General features: G+C 43.9%; 2 protein-coding genes across 8 annotated transcripts in view; both read left to right on the top strand.

Moving 5' to 3' along the window:
- The window catches only part of INPP5B (inositol polyphosphate-5-phosphatase B), a 54,247-nt gene extending 49,840 nt beyond the window's left edge, over nucleotides 1-4,407 (top strand). For all 5 annotated transcript variants that reach the window (XM_014579110.4, XM_006134241.5, XM_006134242.4 and 2 more), the window contains 2 exons: nucleotides 71-182; nucleotides 580-4,407. In XM_014579110.4, coding sequence (XP_014434596.3) covers nucleotides 71-182; nucleotides 580-704 — 237 coding nt within the window. In that variant the 3' untranslated portion in view covers nucleotides 705-4,407. The remainder of the gene's footprint in view (nucleotides 1-70; nucleotides 183-579) is intronic.
- A 6,732-nt stretch (nucleotides 4,408-11,139) lies between these two features.
- The window catches only part of MTF1 (metal regulatory transcription factor 1), a 39,289-nt gene continuing 31,834 nt past the window's right edge, over nucleotides 11,140-18,594 (top strand). Inside the window, exons 1-2 of one of the 3 annotated variants that reach the window (XM_075908516.2) lie at nucleotides 11,140-11,266; nucleotides 12,311-12,772. In XM_075908516.2, the coding sequence (XP_075764631.1) occupies nucleotides 12,362-12,772 (411 nt within the window). In that variant the 5' untranslated portion in view covers nucleotides 11,140-11,266; nucleotides 12,311-12,361. Of the gene's footprint in view, nucleotides 11,337-11,405; nucleotides 12,181-12,310; nucleotides 12,773-18,594 lie in introns of those variants that run through there. The other 2 variants (XM_075908517.2, XM_006134245.4) reach the window with 2 other exon arrangements.

Below are 18,594 nucleotides of genomic sequence, written 5' to 3'. Positions count from 1 at the left end.
TATTGATGCTTTGAGCGTATAGGTCTTCTCTAGGTAATTTTTCACAGTAAAGTTCTTACTTTGTTTTCAGGTTGTCTCCAGGCTGCCCAAGTGCCATAAAAATGTGTTTAACTATCTGATGGCGTTTTTACGGGAACTGCTGAAAAATTCAGAGAAAAATCACTTGGATGCGAATATTCTAGGTAAGATGAACCAAGCAACCTGTCTGCTCTACAGAGGCTTGTAGTAGTTTATAGAACAAGCCATGTGCCTCTCAGAAATTACTGGTTTAGTGGTCCTTTGCAGTCTGCTGTTTTTGGTGCCTGGTATGCAACCTGGCAGGAAACAGACTTCTGCTAAGAAAGCAGAATATGGGGCATTGTCGCACCAAAAAAACAGGCCCTATTGGCATGAAAAACATTAGAAAGTGCTACTGAAAAAAAGGGAAAAATTGTGATGGCCAGCTTTGCACAACCACATCCTCCTCCTCTCTCACCCATCCCCAAGTGGAACTCAGATGCTCCCCAGATTTATTTTGGGAAGAATTATCATTGACCCCTGGATGTTAACAGGCTTTTATTGTGTGTCTTTTTCATGCAGCTAGTATATTTGGGGGCTTGTTGCTGCGTCCTCCTCCCCGACATCCTAAGCCTGATGTAACTGAGAAGAGGAAGGCTCAGCAGTTTATCCAGCAGTTCCTCTTGAGAGAAAGCAACTCGCCGTGAATTTCAGATACAACTAATCTGGTTTTTAGATGAAGCTATCAAGTTACTGTAAAAAGACGTCTGTACAGAGCATCACCTCTTTAGAACTTTACAGTATTTTACTCCGAGTACAATCCATTGATATTAAATACAGATCAGGCACATAGAAGCAGTTGTCACTGTATTAAGATGTAAAGAATATTGAATTTTTAAATGTGATGTTTTTTATAAAAGACTCAGAGAACTGACATTTTGTATTATATTTTAATTATTTAACTTGTATTAAAATCTCCATTTTAAAGTTCCTTTTATTTAAATAACAATGCCATCTTAGTGCACTTTCCCATCCCACCTTTCGGCTTGAATCCCTATTGGCTGGACTGGATGTTTGCTGTTCATTTTAATTAAATCCCATCCATGAAATATCAGGAGGCACAGAGACGTGAGCTGCAAAACATGAATTCCCACAATTCTTGCTAACATTGCGCAAACTGATCAGTAGATCGCTTAGGATTTGGTTCATGCGCGTGCAAATAGGCAAATAAGTTTAACAATTCTATATGTAGGTACAGAGACTGTGGAAAAAACTAGGCCTGCCAAGCAATTAAAAAAATTAATCACGATTATTGCACTGTTAATAGTAGAACACTTAAAATAAAATATGTAAATGTTTTTGGATATTTTCTGCATTTTCAAATATATATGGGTTTAAATTACAGCAGAATATAAAGTGTACATTGCTCACTTTATTTTTGACTAGAAGACTTACCTGGCATTGCCAGCTTCCTGCCCTGAAGGACCTAGGCAGTGTTGGGAGTGCAGGAGTCAGTGCAGGGCCTTGGGAATGTGGGAGGGGGCAGTACAGGAAGCTGGGGGCATAGGCTAGTCTGCTGGCAGGCGTGATGGTAGAGCCCCAGCCCTGTTGGCCACTTCCTTGGGGGTACAGCTGTCTCCAGTGGACACTCTGCAGGCTAGCTCTCCCCACGGGCTCGCTGCCCCCCAGTGAACACTCTCAATATTGTATCCTTCCAAACAGTTCCCCTCTTTCCATGTTATGGAAAACAGTCCCTTTCCTGAGGCTTCCGGTTGTCCTGGCACAACCAAACCTTGACCTTGCTTTAAGTTAGGAGAAGATGAAGCTGCATACAAAATTCACTGGTCCTTGCTCTTTGGCTACATCTACACTGTAGCCTTCTTCCGGAAAAGCTTATGCAAATGAAGCATAGAGCAGAATATCGCTGTGCTTCATTTGCATAATTAATTATGGGCTGTTTTTGCGCAAGAGGCTTTTGCACAAAAAGGAGCTGTGTAGATAGCTCCTTCTTGCACAAAAACCCCATCTTGCGCAAGAGCCGTTCTTACTAAAAAAATGAGTTTCTGCATTGAAGTGTTGCTCTTTTGAGACTTCTGAAAAATATTCCATAATTCCTATCTTAGATTTTGGAAGGCACATCAGATTCTTAAATCTTGGGACAAGTGCTCTAGTTATGTTTAGAAATCTCATATTAGTATCTCTTGTGTGTTATCTATCTGCAGTGAAAGTGTTCTTAAAATGAATGTGTACTGGGCATCAGAGACTTCAGTAAATGGAAATATATGGCAGAATGTAGGTAAAACAGAGGAGTAGACATACAATTCCCCCCTCTTCAAGGATTTCAGTCACATTTAATTATGCATTATTTGTTAATGAGTGTCATCAGTATTGAACTATGTCCTCTGGAATGATGGCCAAAGCATTAAGGGGCATATGAACAATGTAAATACCTTGCATTACCAGCTACAAAAGTGCTATGCAAACACCAATTTTCACTTTCAGGTGACACTGTAAATAGGAAGCTAGCAGCATTATCTCTCATAAATGTAAACCAACTTGCTTCTCTAAGTGATTGAACAAGCAGTAGGACTGAGTGGACTTGGAGAAACTAAAAATTTTACATTTTGTTTTTTAATGCAATTATGCAACAAATTACATTTTTATAAGTTGCATTTTCACAACAAATTGCATTATAGTACTTATATTTTTCAGTTCACATCATGCTACTTTTCATTTTTACAGTGCAAATATTTGCAATAAAAATAGTGAGAACTGTACACTTTGTATTCTGTGCAACTGAAAACAATATATTTGAATATGTAGAAATATCCACAATATTTTTTTAAATGTCATAGAATCATAGCACTGGAAGGGACCTTGAGAGGTCATCGAGTCCAGCCCTCCGCCCTCAAGGCAGGACCAAGCTCCGTCTACACCATCCCTGACAGATGTCTATCTAACCTGTTCTTAAATATCTCCAGAGAGGGAGATTCCACCACCTCCCTTGGCAATTTATTCCAATATTTGACCACCCTGACAGTTAGGAATTTTTTCCTAATGTCCAATCTAAACCTCCCTTGCTGCACTTTAAGCCCATTACTCCTTGTCCTGTCCTCAGAAACCAAGAGGAACACATTTTCTCCTTCCTCCTTGTGACACCCTTTTAGATATTTGAAAACCGCTATCATGTCCTCCCTTAATCTTCTTTTTTCCAAACTAAACAAGCTCAGTTCATGAAGCCTGGCTTCATAGGTCATGTTCTCTAGACCTTTAATCATTCTTGTCGCTCTTCTCTGTACCCTTTCCAATTTCTCCACATCTTTCTTGAAATGTGGCGCCCAGAACTGGACACACTACTCCAGCTGAGGCCTAACTAGTGCAGAGTAGAGTGGCAGAATGACTTCACGAGTTTTGCTTACAACACACCTGTTGATACAACCTAGAATCATATTTGCTTTTTTTTGCAACAGCATCACACTGTTGACTCGTATGCAACTTGTGGTCCACTATGACCCCTAGTTCCCTTTCCGCCATGCTCCTTCCTAGACAGTCGCTTCCCATCTTGTATGTATGGAACTGATTATTCCTTCCTAAGTGGAGCACTTTGCATTTCTCTTTATTAAACTTCATCCTGTTTACCTCTGACCATTTCTCTAACTTGCTAAGGTCATTTTGAATTATGTCCCTATCCTCCAAAGAAGTTGCAACCCCACCCAGTTTGGTATCATCTGCAAACTTAATAAGCGTACTCTCTATCCCAATATCTACATCATTGATGAAGATATTGAACAGTACGGGTCCCAAAACAGACCCTTGCGGAATTCCACTTGTTATCCCTTTCCAGCAGGATTTAGCACCGTTAACAACAACTCTCTGACTACGGTTATCCAGCCAATTATGCACCCACCTTATCGTGGCCCTATCTAAGTTATATTTGCCTAGTTTATCAATAAGAATATCATGCGAGACCGTATCAAATGCCTTACTAAAGTCTAGGTATATGACATCCACCGCTTCTCCCTTATCCACAAGGCTCAATTGATATTCTATTAAACAGTGCAATTAAAATTATTAATCAAGATTAATTTTTAATTGCAATTTTTTGAGTTAATCATATGAGTTAACTGAAATTGACAGTCTAGAAAATACTATTATCCAGACCTATGTATATCAGCTCTTTTGTTTGCTATTTGTTATTAGGACAGTGACTCATAGTCAGCATCATGAGAGATAATGCTGTGGTAACTAAGAATTTATGGTCAATGAAAGCATTGAGATGAAATTCAGTACTGATGAATTGTTTAGCTTTGCAAATTCCATTTTAAATATCGTATTCCATCATATTGTATAGAGTTGCAACTTTTACTATCATTTAATAATATTTTGATGATAAACCTGTTTTTAACAATGGCTACAGTTAGTATTTATTCCACTTCCTCTTTCTGGATAAAGCTGTAGCCTGTGGTCTATTACATGGCTTTCTGGTGTGTTTTGTTTCTTGGGTTTAAAGTGCTCTCACCCTTGCTTCCTTCCCCTCCTAGATACCATTTCCTTTTCTTTCTTTTTCAAGTTTTAGAAGTTCCTGGTCTCTTAGGCTATGTCTACACTGTGCATTGTTGCGCAAGAAGATATGCAACTGAGGCGCGGCAGTGACTATCACTGTGCCTCATTTGCATACTTAATGAGCCGCCATTTTTGCAGAAGGGGCTTTTGCGCAAAAAGAGCTGTCTACACTGCTCCTTCTTGTGCAAAAAACCCCTCTCATGCAGGAGCTGTTCTGCAGCTTATTTTCAGGAAGAATGACTCGCGCAAGAGGGGTTTTTTGCGCAAGAAGGAGCCGTGTAGACAGCTCCTTCTTGAGTAAAATCCCCTTCCACAAAATGGTGGCTGATTAGGTATGCAAATGAGGCACAATGATATTCATCACTCATCCTCATTTGCATATCTTCTTGTGCAACAATGCACAGCGTAGACGTAGCCATAGGCTACGTCTACACTGCAGGCTTCTTGCGCCAGAAGCTTTTTGCGGACGAGATCTTCCACAAAAACTTCTTGCACAAGAGCGCGTCCACACTTCAAAAGCACATCAGAAAAGCGATGCGCTTTTGCGCAAAAGAGCATCCAGACTGCATGGATGTTCTCTCCCAAGAAAGCTCTGATTACCATTAACAGAATGGCTACCAGGGCCATCTGTGCTTCTTTCGATAGGCTGTTTTTGCACAAAAAAAACCCTGCTGCCTGTCCACAGTGACCTTTTTGCGCAATAACTGTTGTGCAAAAAGGAGTTATTTCTCGTAGAAAGAGGAATAGCTATTAGGGTTGCCAAGTGTCCGGTATTGAACCAGACAGTCCAGAATTTTCACCTCCTGTCCAGTAAAAAAAAAAAAATTCAGAAAATACCGGACACCTAAAATGTCTGGTATTTTCTGACTGTTTTTCCCAACCAGGTTTTTTCCCGGGTTCTTACCGGGTTCCACAAGGGAGCTGTCTGGCCCAGTGCAGGGAGGCAAGATGGCATGTGGCCGCTGGAAGCCTGTTAGGGCCAAAAAGCCTCAAAAGCAAAGCATTTGTTAAAGGGGCCACACTGGTTTTTTTGTTTTGTTTTAAGCTTAACAACTCTCAGGTCCTTTTTTGGCTCAACAACTTTGGTGTCTCTCCTCCACCTTTTTTTTTCCTCAACAGAATTTTTTCCTGGTGGTTTTGTGAGGGGGAGGGGGATTCAGTATTTTTTTGTTAAACCATTTGGCAACCCTAATACCTATTCCTCAAAAACCCCTCTGTTTTGTTGATTCACTGTAAATTTTGTTGCACAAAAATGTGCTTGACGTGTGGAAGCTCCGAGGTTTTGCACAAAAACAGTAGTTTTTGCACAAAAACTCTGCAGAGTAGACATAGCAGTATCTTCATCAATGCCGTCAACAGTTAAGAGAAAAACCTTTCCCATATGTGTCTAATTCCATTAAGCCACTGGTTTTTAACCCACAGGCTGCTTGGAGCCCAATCCGCACTCAACTACAGCGCATGTGAAACCCTCAAGGCACCACAGATAGTATATGCATTGTGTGGATGTGGTCCACAACACACACACAAGCTGCTTATTCAGCCCACAGTGGTAAATAGATTGAAAACCACTGCACTAATCCATAAGAGGCTAAATTCATCATTTAACAATTTCAGTGGAGTCGTATCATTTCATCTCACTGTTGAATTTGGCCTAATGGTTTTAATAAAATAGCATGTGGGTTCACAAAATGTTAATTTGTACAACATATCAATTTTATTTTACTATTTGTTAAAACATACCATATTTCCCAAAATCATGACCTTTAACCAGCAAATGACAGGTTGCAAATTTTAGATAGCAATTATCTGCTTCAAAGTAATGACTAATTATTTTGTAAAAATGTCCAATTGTGAAAAATCTCACTTCCTTTTTTTTTGGGGGGGGGGGGATTTTATTAAGGGACAGTCTCACAACTTATTCAGTCTTTAAGTACAAAGTTTCCTGTTACTGCCAAATCTAGCATTAGCAAATCAAAAGCCAAAGCATGTCATTACTATTCATGGAAAAAGAAAAAAACTGAAAAATTACATGACTTCATCATTGACTCCTCTAAGACCAGTTTCCTATAGAGCTTTATTTTATATCTACATGGTATAATCCTAATGCTTACAAACTTGGAATAAAACTTTTTTCCCCAAGAAAATCTGAAGGAAAAGGTTGCCACTTATATGTGGAGGACAGGTAATAGAATACTTAGGGTCCTAATAGTTACACCCATTTACTGATTGTACTGTGAAGAGACACTGATTTGGTTAGAGGCCATAAATAGAGGGGGACAAGTATGGTCTGAGAAAAGCTCTACACCAGTGTTTCTCAAAGTGGGGACTGCAAGAGTATTCCAGGGGGTCCATTGGCCTTACTGATCAACTCCTCCCTCTCCCTTCCCTTCCTTCCTGGTGCCTTCTGCATGCCAGAAAATAGCTGTACTGTGGCACGCAAAGGATGCTGGAAAGGAGAGTGAGGATGGGGAGTGCTAGTGGGAGGAGGCAGGAAGAGGATAAGAACATAAGAATTGTCATACTGGGTCAACCCAAATGTCAGTCTAGTCCAATATCCTGTCTTCCAACAGTGGCCAATGCCGGGTGCCCTAAAGCGAATGAACAGAACAGGTAATCATCAAGTGATTCCTTCCCTGTCACCCATTCCTAACCAATGACAAACAGAGGCTAGGGACACCATTTCTACCCTTTCTGGCTAATAAGCATTGATGTGAACCTATCCTACATGAACTTATCTAGTTCTTTTTTGAACCCTGTTAAAGTCCTGGTCTTCACAACATCCTCTGGCAAGGAGTTCCACAGGTTGACTGAATGTTATATAAAGAAGTACTTCCTTTTGTTTTATTAATGGACGGAATAGAGTGGGGGCAGAGTCTGGGATTGAGTTGGGGGAATTTGGGGGTCTGAAAAAATGTAAATCAAAATGAAGTTTCTCAAGTTCCTAAAGTTTGAGAATCACTGCTTTCCACAATCAAGCCAACACTGAAATATATTCTTGCCTTTTTCCTTTCCTATTCTATGGTTTACACTTGCCTGCTAAGCTGTGGCATGCACAAGGAAAAATCTGGTGCATAGCAGCTGACTGTAATAGGGCGGTATATTCTCTTTTGGCAGTGATGGTGATTAGCATCAATCACTCAAGGCCAGGATTTTTAAACTGATGAACATTTTCTTACTAATGTCTTTACTGCTTGTCTCTTAGGCATCTTTGCTTCACCAAGAGCAAAGATGCAGGCGGCAGATGAGTTCAAATGTTGCTGTGCTTCACTTAGTTTCCCCTCAACATGAAATACATGAAATCTTCATGGGAATAGCTAAGTTAGTGCTCACAGTGTATAGTATAGGGATTACCATGAACCTCGTTAAACACGCTGGTTTCAGTGCAAAGGGAGGAGAAGGTCTTGGAGAGGTACGTGCTGTATTCTCATGCAGAAAAGGCTGACAAGAAAGTTTGCTGGGGGAGCTGCCTCCTCCCATCCGTGGCTCTGTGAACAAAGATGGATTTATATATAATGCCATTATTAGTTCTAGCAGAAATGAACCACCAATGTTCCCTCTAATTTTTTTCATCCGTGTGCAGAATAAATGTTGTGTGTACCAAGGCATGTGTAAATGTGCACCACCATATTTTTCTATATGTTGGTGATCTGGGTGCTCTGCTAATCAGCTGGGCGGCACCTTAATCTCTCCTGAGTGGCTGCCCAAGTGCACAGATACAGGGAACACTGGTCACCACCATGAAACAGCTTCAGTGCCCCTTGATATGTTCTCCTCAATGCCTGGTGCCTGGGTGCACCTAATTAGCAACTAGGTGATCTGCTTCGCCCCCTCTCCCTTCCTCCCCCTTCCCAGCGTAACATTTTCCCCCTTAATTGCACAGATATTATGGAGCACAGAGCAGGCTGTCACAACAGGAGAATGTTGCTTTCACTGACGTCTCACCTAGTCAATAAGCTGCTGATCATCCCATAGCTGTATGACTTAATGGCCTACCAGTCTGTGTTCGTTTCACAGCACCAGAACCAGTGGTGTTCCACTGTGTCAAGAGGATTAACTGTTGCCAGCATCTGCCAATGGTTCCACTCAAGAGTTTCATACGTGTCTGTGTTCATGGCTTCCTCACAGTGTTCCTGGCTACATTCTGGATATAACACAGCATAAGGTGCAAGGTGTTTGCAATGATTACCACAGCAACTTGCAGCTGAACAGAGATCCATGTTTGCCTTGCTATGGCATTTGCTTGGATAACCAGGGGAAAAAGTGCACAAATAGATTGTTTACCATTGCAAGCAGGGGAGGGGAGGAGAAGAGATAAGTGCACCATGAGAGGCTGATGATATGTACCCAGAATTACACGGGGCATTGTTTTTGTCCCCATCAGGCATTGGGTGCTTAACCCAGAATGCAAAGGGACAATAGGAACTATGGAATAGCTATTCACAGCGCATTGCTGTCAAAGTCAACAGTCGCCACCCTACTGGGGAGGCACTACATTGAATTTTTGCGCACAGTGGGGACATGCACCTTTGATTTTACAAAACTGTGTACTAATAAATCAACCTTAATAAATTAGACCCAATCTTGTAGTGTAGACATAGCCTCAGACATGAATAAGACAAGCTGAAATACAAAATTTGTAGGCTGAGGTCAGCAAGACTTTATCTTAGCTATTTTAGGTCTTGGAGAAAGGAAATTATGTAAATCAATGACTGAGAATAACCTGATGCCCTCAGGTTACAGGAAATGGTATACCAAGTGTAATGATATTCCAAGTAAAAAATTAATATTAGATCATAAAATACTGCCAAGTCGCATCTCAATCACAGGATACAGATTGTGTGTCAATGCTAAGGAGAACAAAGAGAATTTACAGAGCCTATAGAAAATTGGGCTCTCTTAGTTTCCTGGAGACACACTCATAAGTGAAAAGAGGGTTGACACTTTCACGGACATGTGTGGAATGGAGAGTGGTTGTATGCTATGTTCACCCTGTGCCAGCCTTAACTATTTCTACCGCTAGTTCTATTAAAAGTTCAGTGTCTGTCTGTCTTGCCACGTTTAATTAGCTAAAATAGTTCAAAGTCTTTTTATTCTTTTTTTTTTAAACCATTCTGGGTTAGCATATGTAGATAAATAACACTTGTACCATCTAACTGAAATTATTTGGGCTGACGGCTGTAGGGGAGTACAGGAGCAGCTGAAAGCAGAATTTGGCTAATAATATTTACATAAACACATAGAAGATAGGATATTGATCCAGACAGATCTTTGGTCTGACCCAATATGGCCATTCTTGACAGTGGCCAGTGCCCGGTGCCTCATGCCCTAGATGGAACAAACAGAACAGGTGATCACTTAGGGTATGTCTACACTGCATTCCTCTTTTGAGAAAGGAATGCAAATGCAGCTGAGCGAAATTGCAAATGAAGCGTGGATTTGATTTTCGCACGCTTCATTTGCATTCTTGCATCTGGGCGCTTTTTCAAAATACCCAATTTTGAAAAAAAAATGCAGTCTAGATGGGGTTATTTAAAAAAAACCTTCTTTCAAAATAACTCTTAAATCTAATTTTTTAAGGAGTAATGGTTATTTTGAAAGAACGATTTTTTCTCAAAATAACTCCATCTAGACTAGGTTTTTTCTTTCAAAATAAGGTATTTTGAAAAAGCACCTGTATGCTATTCTGCAAATGAAGCACGGGAAATTCAAATCCGCGCTTCATTTGCAATTTTGCTCAGCTGCATTTGCATTCCTCTCTCAAAAGAGGAATGCAGTGTAGACATACCCTAAGTGATTCATTCCCTGTAATTTATTCCTAGCTTCTGCCACCAGAGGCTAGGGATGGTCTCTCCGCCTATATTTATGGCTCATAGCCATTCATGGACCTATACTCCAGGAATTTATCTAGTCCTTTTTTGGAGCCTTGTTATAGTTTTGTCCTTTACAACCCTCCTCTGGCAAGGAGTTCCACAGGTTGACTGTGGGTTGTGCAAAGAAATACTTCCTTTTGTATGGTTTAAAATTGGTGCCTATTGATTTCCCAGTTCAAGTGTTCACACCCCTCATGTTTTGTACAGTGCAGACCCGAACCATTCGCACGCCCCGGGAGTGCGGCGCTGCCCCGCCCCCCAGAGTGCGGCGCATGCGCGGCCCTGCCCTCGGGCGCCTGGCGCATGCGTAGCCCCACTCCTGGCGCGCAGAGCATGCACGGTCGCCCCGCGTGGCGCCCCCTATAATGGGGTGCCCCAGGCGTACCCCGCCTCGCCCATACCTTGGGCCGGCCCTGGTTTTATAGACCCCAGCCACTGCCCCCCCCTTACTCCTCTCTTTTCCAAGCTGAAAAGTCCCAGTCTTATCCATCCCTCCTCATTGCTCCCTATTGCTCACACTCAGTCCCCACTTGCCAGCCCCAGCTGGCCACGCCCCGTTACATGAGGCCACGCCCTCTTCTCTGGGCCACGCCCCTTATTCCATGAAGCCTCGCTGTCAACCGAACCACGCCCTCTCAACTGGCCCCGCCCCCAAGCCTCCCTCTCCTTTTCTTCTCAGGTCCCGCCCCCGTGCCACTTCCTCCTCGGGGACAGGGCCGGGGGGCCGGAAGGGGCGGGTGTTAGCGCGCTCGGCGAGTGCCGGAAGCGGAAGTGATGCGTGTGGGTAATCATGGTGCTGCTGGGAGGTTGCCGACGCCGCCGCTCCTGGGAGCTTGGTGAGAGCGGGGCGCGGCCAGAGCTGGGGGGCCGCGTGCGGGGCTCGCCGGCCGAGCCCGGCCCGCTCGGGTGAGCCAGCCGCCCGGGGGCCCGGCACGGGGCTGCAGCGCGAGGCAAACGTGAGGGGGACCCGGACAGCGCGGGGGGGGGCGCGTGAGTGCGCAGCGCCGAGCGCGGGGCCCGGCCTCAGCCCGCGCCGCCCTGTCAGGAGCAGGCAGGCTCCGCGAGGGCCCGGCGCGCGCCCGCTTCCCTGCCCGGCTGCCGGGGCTCGCGGCCCGCCCTGGTGCGTCCCCTCCCCGGCCCCGACAGGGCGCCCGACGCTCGCGCCGCCGGCCCGAGGCAGCCTCCCCAGCGCTTGAGGAGCGAGGTCTGCGGCGCCGGGCGCCTTCGCTCTCCGCGTGTTTCGATGACACGCCCGGGAGCAGCCCTGTGATGGTAACGTGCTGCGGGGGACTGTGTCTGGCTCGGGAGTTGGGACGGGCTGCGCTGTCCGGAGCCCCCCGCTCGGGGAATGGGGGGCACCAGGTACTGTGCGTGCTTAAAAAAACAACCCATAGTCTGGTCGCACTTTATAGACCAACACCACACCTAGAACGGTATCGTGAGCTTTCTGGGCACAGCTCGCTTCAATAAGGCGGTCCTCTCCCAAAGAGATTCCTGCTCGTTTTTTATCAGTTCAAGACAGCTGATTAACCTCTGGCAATATACAGTAATTTGCAGGTGACTTTTCATAAACTTCGATAGAAAAGCCCCAATCGCAGTGGAGGGATGTTTCTTCTAAATCTGAAAGAACTGTAGGCCCCTTTTTCAGGTCGCATACCATATGTATTTTAGCGGACTTGGAGCACCTTTGAAAGTATTTTCTTGTGTCACCTGAATAAAAACTTTCCTGCACTACTTTTCTGAAAGCAAGGTAAGGTTTCTGGAAGTGAATTAATGGGGAGAAGAAGTGTAAACGTGTTAGTTTGCACCCTTGAGAGTTTAGGTGAAAAGTCCTTGTCTAAATATTATGATATTCTTACACTTATGCTACTCTGTTACAGGTGAGTTGTTACATTTTAATTTCATGATGCTGCACTAAGTTCCATTAAACCATGGGGGAAAATACTCCCGAAGACAGCATTCACTACTATGATGGGGACGAAGACGAACTGATCCAAGATGATAAAATGATGAGGTTTATTGATAAAAATGGTCTAATTCCTTCATCATCTGGGACAATTTATGACAGGACAACTGTTCTAATTGAACAAGACCATGGGACATTAGAAGATGATGAGGATGAAGGACAATGTGGAGATCACTTGCCTTTTTTACCAGAGGGTCATGAAGGATTTCATTTAATAGAAGATCATGAAGGAATGTCCCAGGGTTATGTTCAACATATTATTTCTCCAGATCAGATTCATTTGACTATAAATCCTGGTTCAACTCCCATGCCAAGAAATATCGAAGGAGCTACTCTCACTTTGCAATCTGAGTGCCCAGAGACCAAGCGTAAAGAAGTAAGTGACCAACTATAATTGTAAAACTTGCCCTTGAGAGCTGATTATCTGGTGATCTCAAAGCACTTCACAGATATTAGTTGATTTTTTTTTCCAAGTTGGTATTTAGCTGCACATTGAAGGAAAGCATATGCCTAAATCAACATCACTGTTTTGAAAATCTTAGCCATTAGGTTTAACTGCACAGTAGGTTCTGTACTTAGATACTTACCTACACAAGTTACTCAGGATCACACAGTGAGTCAACCACAGAGTTAAGAATGTTTCAGACTCTCCTGCTCTCACTTAGACCATATGCCTTATTATGTAACTGCAACTGTGTGAAAAGAAACTCAGTATGCTTCATGACAGTGCAGTTACTGTTAATTATAGGATAAAAGGTGACAGCTGTGGCAAATAGGGACCATGATAATACAGTTTGGACCTCCCTTGTCCAGCACCCTCAGGACCTAACTGGTCCTGAATGAGGGGATTTGCTGGACCAGGGGAGGTCCCTCTTCTTGTTGCCCTTGCTGCCACTGGACTAGGGCTCCAGCCTGGCCCCACTGCTGCCCCAGCTCCCTGGGGCTTTCTAGCTGCTGTCAGTTCCACTATTGCCGGGACCAGAGCAACACAGCTGGAGCTCCGCAGCTGCTTGGCTCTGTAGCTGGGACTCCAGCCGGGGTGGAGCAGGAGCTCCATGGCTGCCATTGGGGTTGCAGCTCCCTGGCTGTGGCTGGAGCTCCATGGCTTCTGGGGCTAGAACTACTCACCATGCTCTCCCCTCCCACATGCTGGGCTTCCAGCTGAGGCGCTGGTCCCCTCTACCATGCTCCTGCCCCATGTTCAGACTTCCCTGTTCCTGTGGCTGTACCAAGTTTGGTTTAGGAAAAATTCTGCATCCCAATTAAGTGTGAAATTCCATCCCAATGTGATTTAAAACTTCTAAAATATTAAACCTTCATCAGCCACACTGATTTAAAACAGAAGCTTGACATAACCCTAGTTATGGTACTATTACCATTGTACAGTAAAACTCCAATTGTCCGGCATCCAGTGGTCTGGCACTCCCGATAGTCTAGCACCAACTGGAACCCGGAAGTGCTCTGGACAGTTGGAGCTGCTGTGAGCCCTATGGGCGCTCACAGCTGGTAAAGGGAAGGGAAGGGGAGAAGAGGGGACGGGGATTATACCCCTGTGACGGGTCTGCTGGGACCCGCACTGCCTCCGGGTGGGGGGTGGGCAGGGAACGGCGTGGCAAGGGGCGATCCCTCCACTGTTTTGCAGGAAGGCGGGGGAAGCCCCGCGTAGCCGCCGAGTTTCTGGGAAGGAAGTGGGCTCCCCACCCCCCCAGACTGCAGTAGTTATCGTTGAGCAGGGGGGTGAGGGGCGGCACTGTGGGACCAACCCGGCAGCACCCCAGCTGCTCTACTCCGCCGCTTCCTCAAGTCCGTTGCTGCTGCTGCTGAAAGTGATGAGCGGCGGACAAACGGTGGAGCGGTGCTGCTGGGATGGTCCCGCAGCACCGCCCCTCTGCTCGGTGATAATTACTGCAGTCTGGGAGGTGGGGAGCCCGCTCCCTCCCTGGAAGCTCTTGGTGGCTGTGCGGGGCTTCCCCCCACCTTCCTACAAAATGGTAGAGGGTTCGCCCCTCGCTGTGCCGTTCCCCACCCATCCCCTGGACGCAGTGCGGGTTCCGGCAGACCCATGTCAGCCCCCCACTGGAGTACTTCCCGATACTCCAGCATATCCGATAATCCGGTACCACCTAGGTCCCAAAGGTGCCGGATTATAGGAAGTCTACTGTACTTGTAATAAGTTGCAATTGTACTTAATTAAAATGTCATTTTGAATTAAGGATGTAAAATCTAATTTGAAAAGTTAATTGGTTAAACAGAATGTTAAACAATCAATTTAAACCGCTTAACCAGGATCCCACAAGCTGGGCCCACCACACCATAGATGGGGAGAGGGAGTAAAGAGGAGGGGGTGCTCCAGCCAGGCTGAGCACACCATGCTATGCCATAGTCGGGGGTGGGGTGGGGGGGAAGGCTGCTTCAGTTACTGGTAAGCATCATCTGGTAAGCTTACCTGTTTACATCCCTAGTTTGAACTAGTTTACTGGTCTGAAAATGGCATGGTTCTGGCAATAGAACACATTTGCACAGTAAATTTTTGTTGTTGAAAGCAAGGTAAATTCAGACAGACTTAGTAAATTTTTTTTGGGTCCAAAATTAACAAATTATATGAGGTATCCTTAGCGGACTAGTGTTGATATAATCTATCAGCATTTCAGACTTTGGACTAGTTCTGTGATCCATGCTCCTGGTGAATCAGGACTTATGTGAGTGTTTCCATTAAAGCCAACAGAACTACTTGTGTAACTGATACTCTGTGAGTAATGGGTTGCAAAATTTGGCCTTTAGTTAAAATGGAATTGGGGTTTGAAAGCCTGAATAATTTAGTTTAGCAGAGGACCTTGTTTGGAGTTCACTTGGCAAAGTGTAAGTGGGTCAGTAGCAACAGTTGCTTTCAGATAGGAGATGGAATTTCTGGTCTGAAAGGTATGGCTCAGCAAGTCGGTTAGCCTAGGACTCAAATGAGGGATTTCCTTTGTCATTAGTGCACCTACCACCTTCTCCACTGCTCTATTGCTAAATTTTATTTTCATGCAATGTTGCCGTTTTCCGTTATCCTTTACAAGGTACTCAATTGGCCATTTCCATTGTCCTAGAATGGGCACTGTGTATTAGCAAAATCAGTGTGGGTTCTTCTACAAATGAGTGAAAAATGGGGTTGTCCTTGTTTAAAAGGTTTGGAAGATGTTGTCTTTTCTGCTTTATTATACACTGTACATTGAGGCAATGTCTACTTTTCTCTTTGTGAAGGAGGCAAAATTACTAGAGAAGTAGTAGTAGGGGCACAGTAAAAGTGAGTCCTAGGGAAATGTGGTCTTATGTCTGCTTCATTTAAATGCCTGAGAGAAGATCTTTAAACACCTTTGCACCTTCAATTAAAGCCTGAAACAGTTAACACGCTAACTTTCTGGCCCTTACTGGATAGGGAAGATGACTTTGATGTTGCTTATGGTTTGAGAGCTAGAAGCAAAACAAACTCTTTACGAACATTCACAAAGTATAAAATGGCTTAGCCCCCATTACTTAAGTTTGGAGATCACCGTTAATTTTTACTTTGTTACACCTTTCTGCCTTTAGTAGTACTTTTCCCATGAGACTAGCTAGTACTTGCATCATCTTCTCTTAGTTTCATAAGCTTCCTATTCAGTGGTAATAGTTCACCCTAAACCCAGTTTTCTTATAATTGGTGTTCACTAGGTTTTGAATTACTCATCAGTTTGAACAATGTAGCTAGTTGGACAGTGTTCTACCTCATGCCACCAAGTTTCCGTCAATAAAGATACATTTAACTTCCTCTTAGCCCCCTGTGTGTAAAATCTAGACTCCTGGTTACCCATCAAGGCCCTGCCCATCTTTCTTTGCAAAGACGATATACAATATAGCTATTGCCACTGCGTTCTACAGAAGTAATATTCCTTTGTGTTTGTATTCTGCTATCTTTGTCTGTGTCCTCGGGCCACGTTTCATTTGTTGTGATGGCATCAAGCCTTTTTCTGGAAAACTTGATTTTTTTTTCCTGTTCTGCACAGCAGCTTCATTTTAGATGTTTGGTCACCTCTGCACAGAACTTTTATCTACTGTAAACAAACGCTTGCTGTATGTACTGAAAGATGTGTGTTGCTTTGAATATGGTTACATAGTTCCTTGTCTCATTAACTACTTATGCATGCAGCCATGCACCATGCCACTGTTAAGCTTCTGGTTAGAGCCCATGATCTTGAGTAGTCCACAAGAAAATAAAGCACATTTCAGTAGCTGATGTAAAGATTATTCTCATGCACATAGAGCTTTTTGATGTAGCAGTGTACACCCTAACTTCAGGACAAACCACATTATCAGCGAGCTAGTTATGTTAGTGCTGATGTGTATTAGTAATGAATGGTACTACAGCTGGTAGCTTGTTAGGAAAGAATGTACCTCTTTCCAAATAATAAAATTCACTTTCCTACCCCATGTCTGGTTTTAAATGAACCAGTCTGCTTTATATGCCAGACCTTTCTCGTGTTTTATCTCAACTTATAACTGTAAGATCCACTTTTTAAATTGTGTAGCACCACAATGGGCAACCTAGGCTAGTGATTCGGCTACATGAATGGACCTCCTTCCTCTAAGTGGGCCACAAGATTGTTGTAACCAAGATGGTCTCCTGGGTTAAGGTAGTTTTGCTAACTGCACATGTGTCCCTAGAATTTGCAGGTTGTGCTAAATGAACTGTAGTAGCGCTTTGGCTGCAGAAGGAGTGCATGGCTCTTACAGTCAAAGCTGAGTGCAGCGAGCGCACATCATGCTTCACGTGCCCTCAATGTGTGTCACTTGAGTAATATTGGTATGGGGAAAAAAACCTATGTGGATAGAAACCAGTGGAGTCTGGCAAACCTGTCTGTGAGCAGTGGGTACACAGAATGTCTCACAGGCCACACAAAACACCATGTGCTGCCTTTGGGCTGCAGGTTGCCCATCACTGGTCTAGCTGATGTGTAACTATTCTGCATCGCTGATGCATGCTATCTTTGATGGGTGGTCTTGCTGTTATGAGACCACAAAGTATGGTGTGTTTTGCCAACTCTGCACAATGATTCTCCTCTCCCATGGATGCTAGGTTTTCCAGTTCTGACTTGTCATGGAGGCGGAATTAAAAAATGCTAAAATGTCAAAATTTTCTATTTTTACTTCTCTGAAAGCTGGTGCATGACTTTTCTCTAGAGTTAGGATACTTTTCATCTTAAACATATTTAGTGTTTTCTTTCCCTTTTCTCTGTCTCTGTGTATCCTTTCAGACACCAAGGAATATGAAGCAACCCTCCATATCTGGCTGATAGTGTGGTTCCTCTTTCCATCCAGTTAACCCATTGGCTTTCCTTTGTGGATGCTTGTACCAAACTCACAGCAATTACCTTCTGGGCAGAATGCTTTTATACTGAGTGCAAGTTTCACATGAATGAAAGATAGGTTTGGCAAGGACTTGATTCAGTGGATTTATTTATTGCTAGGCTACCCATTCATAAGAAGCCATGCAATACATGTTTCTGCTTGTGGCCTTTTGTAGAAACTGAGTAGATAGCAGTACCCAGTTAATTAATCGAAAGTAGTAGTGTCATAGAATGAATCTGCTCCAGAAAATCCTGGGCAGCAGGTCTCAAATGGTCTGTAAGTATGGTGCTGGCTTCACCTTATTTTCAGCTGCATTAATGTCAGCTAAAATTCATAGAACTATAGAAATGTAGGGCTGGCAGAGACCTTGAGATGTCATCTTGGTGCTGCCTCAGTACAAGGAATGAATGAGTGTACTAAGATATTAACTGACAAGTTTGTCTACACTGTTCTTAAAAACCTCCAATGATGGGGGTATCAAATTGTGGACTGTCTTACAAAATTCCTTTTCCTGGAATCAGTTGTTGCCACAGTCAAGGGTGTGTCTTTATAAAGCACATGAGATCAGAGATAGTGGGGGTTGACAGAATGGTCTCCTCTGCCAAGGAGAAGGAATTGAAAAAGAGGTTTAGTCTGTGGTACTGAGAGTCGAAGGTTGTAGGTGTCCTCCTGCCTCCTAATAGCTGCTGTATGACATCAGTTTCCAATTGCCCTTCTGTTGTAAATGACAAGACTGCTTTTCATGCTGTGTCAATGCATACTTTTGCTTTTGATTCTTTTGCTTCTGTCTATGCAATCTCCCTCTGTCCTTTCACAATCCCCACTGCTTTTTGC

The sequence above is a fragment of the Pelodiscus sinensis genome, chromosome 26 (genome assembly GCF_052426305.1).
Source record: "Pelodiscus sinensis isolate ZL-2025 chromosome 26, ASM5242630v1, whole genome shotgun sequence".
Taxonomy (NCBI): domain Eukaryota; kingdom Metazoa; phylum Chordata; order Testudines; family Trionychidae; genus Pelodiscus; species Pelodiscus sinensis.
This window is presented reverse-complemented; position numbering and strand designations above follow the sequence as displayed.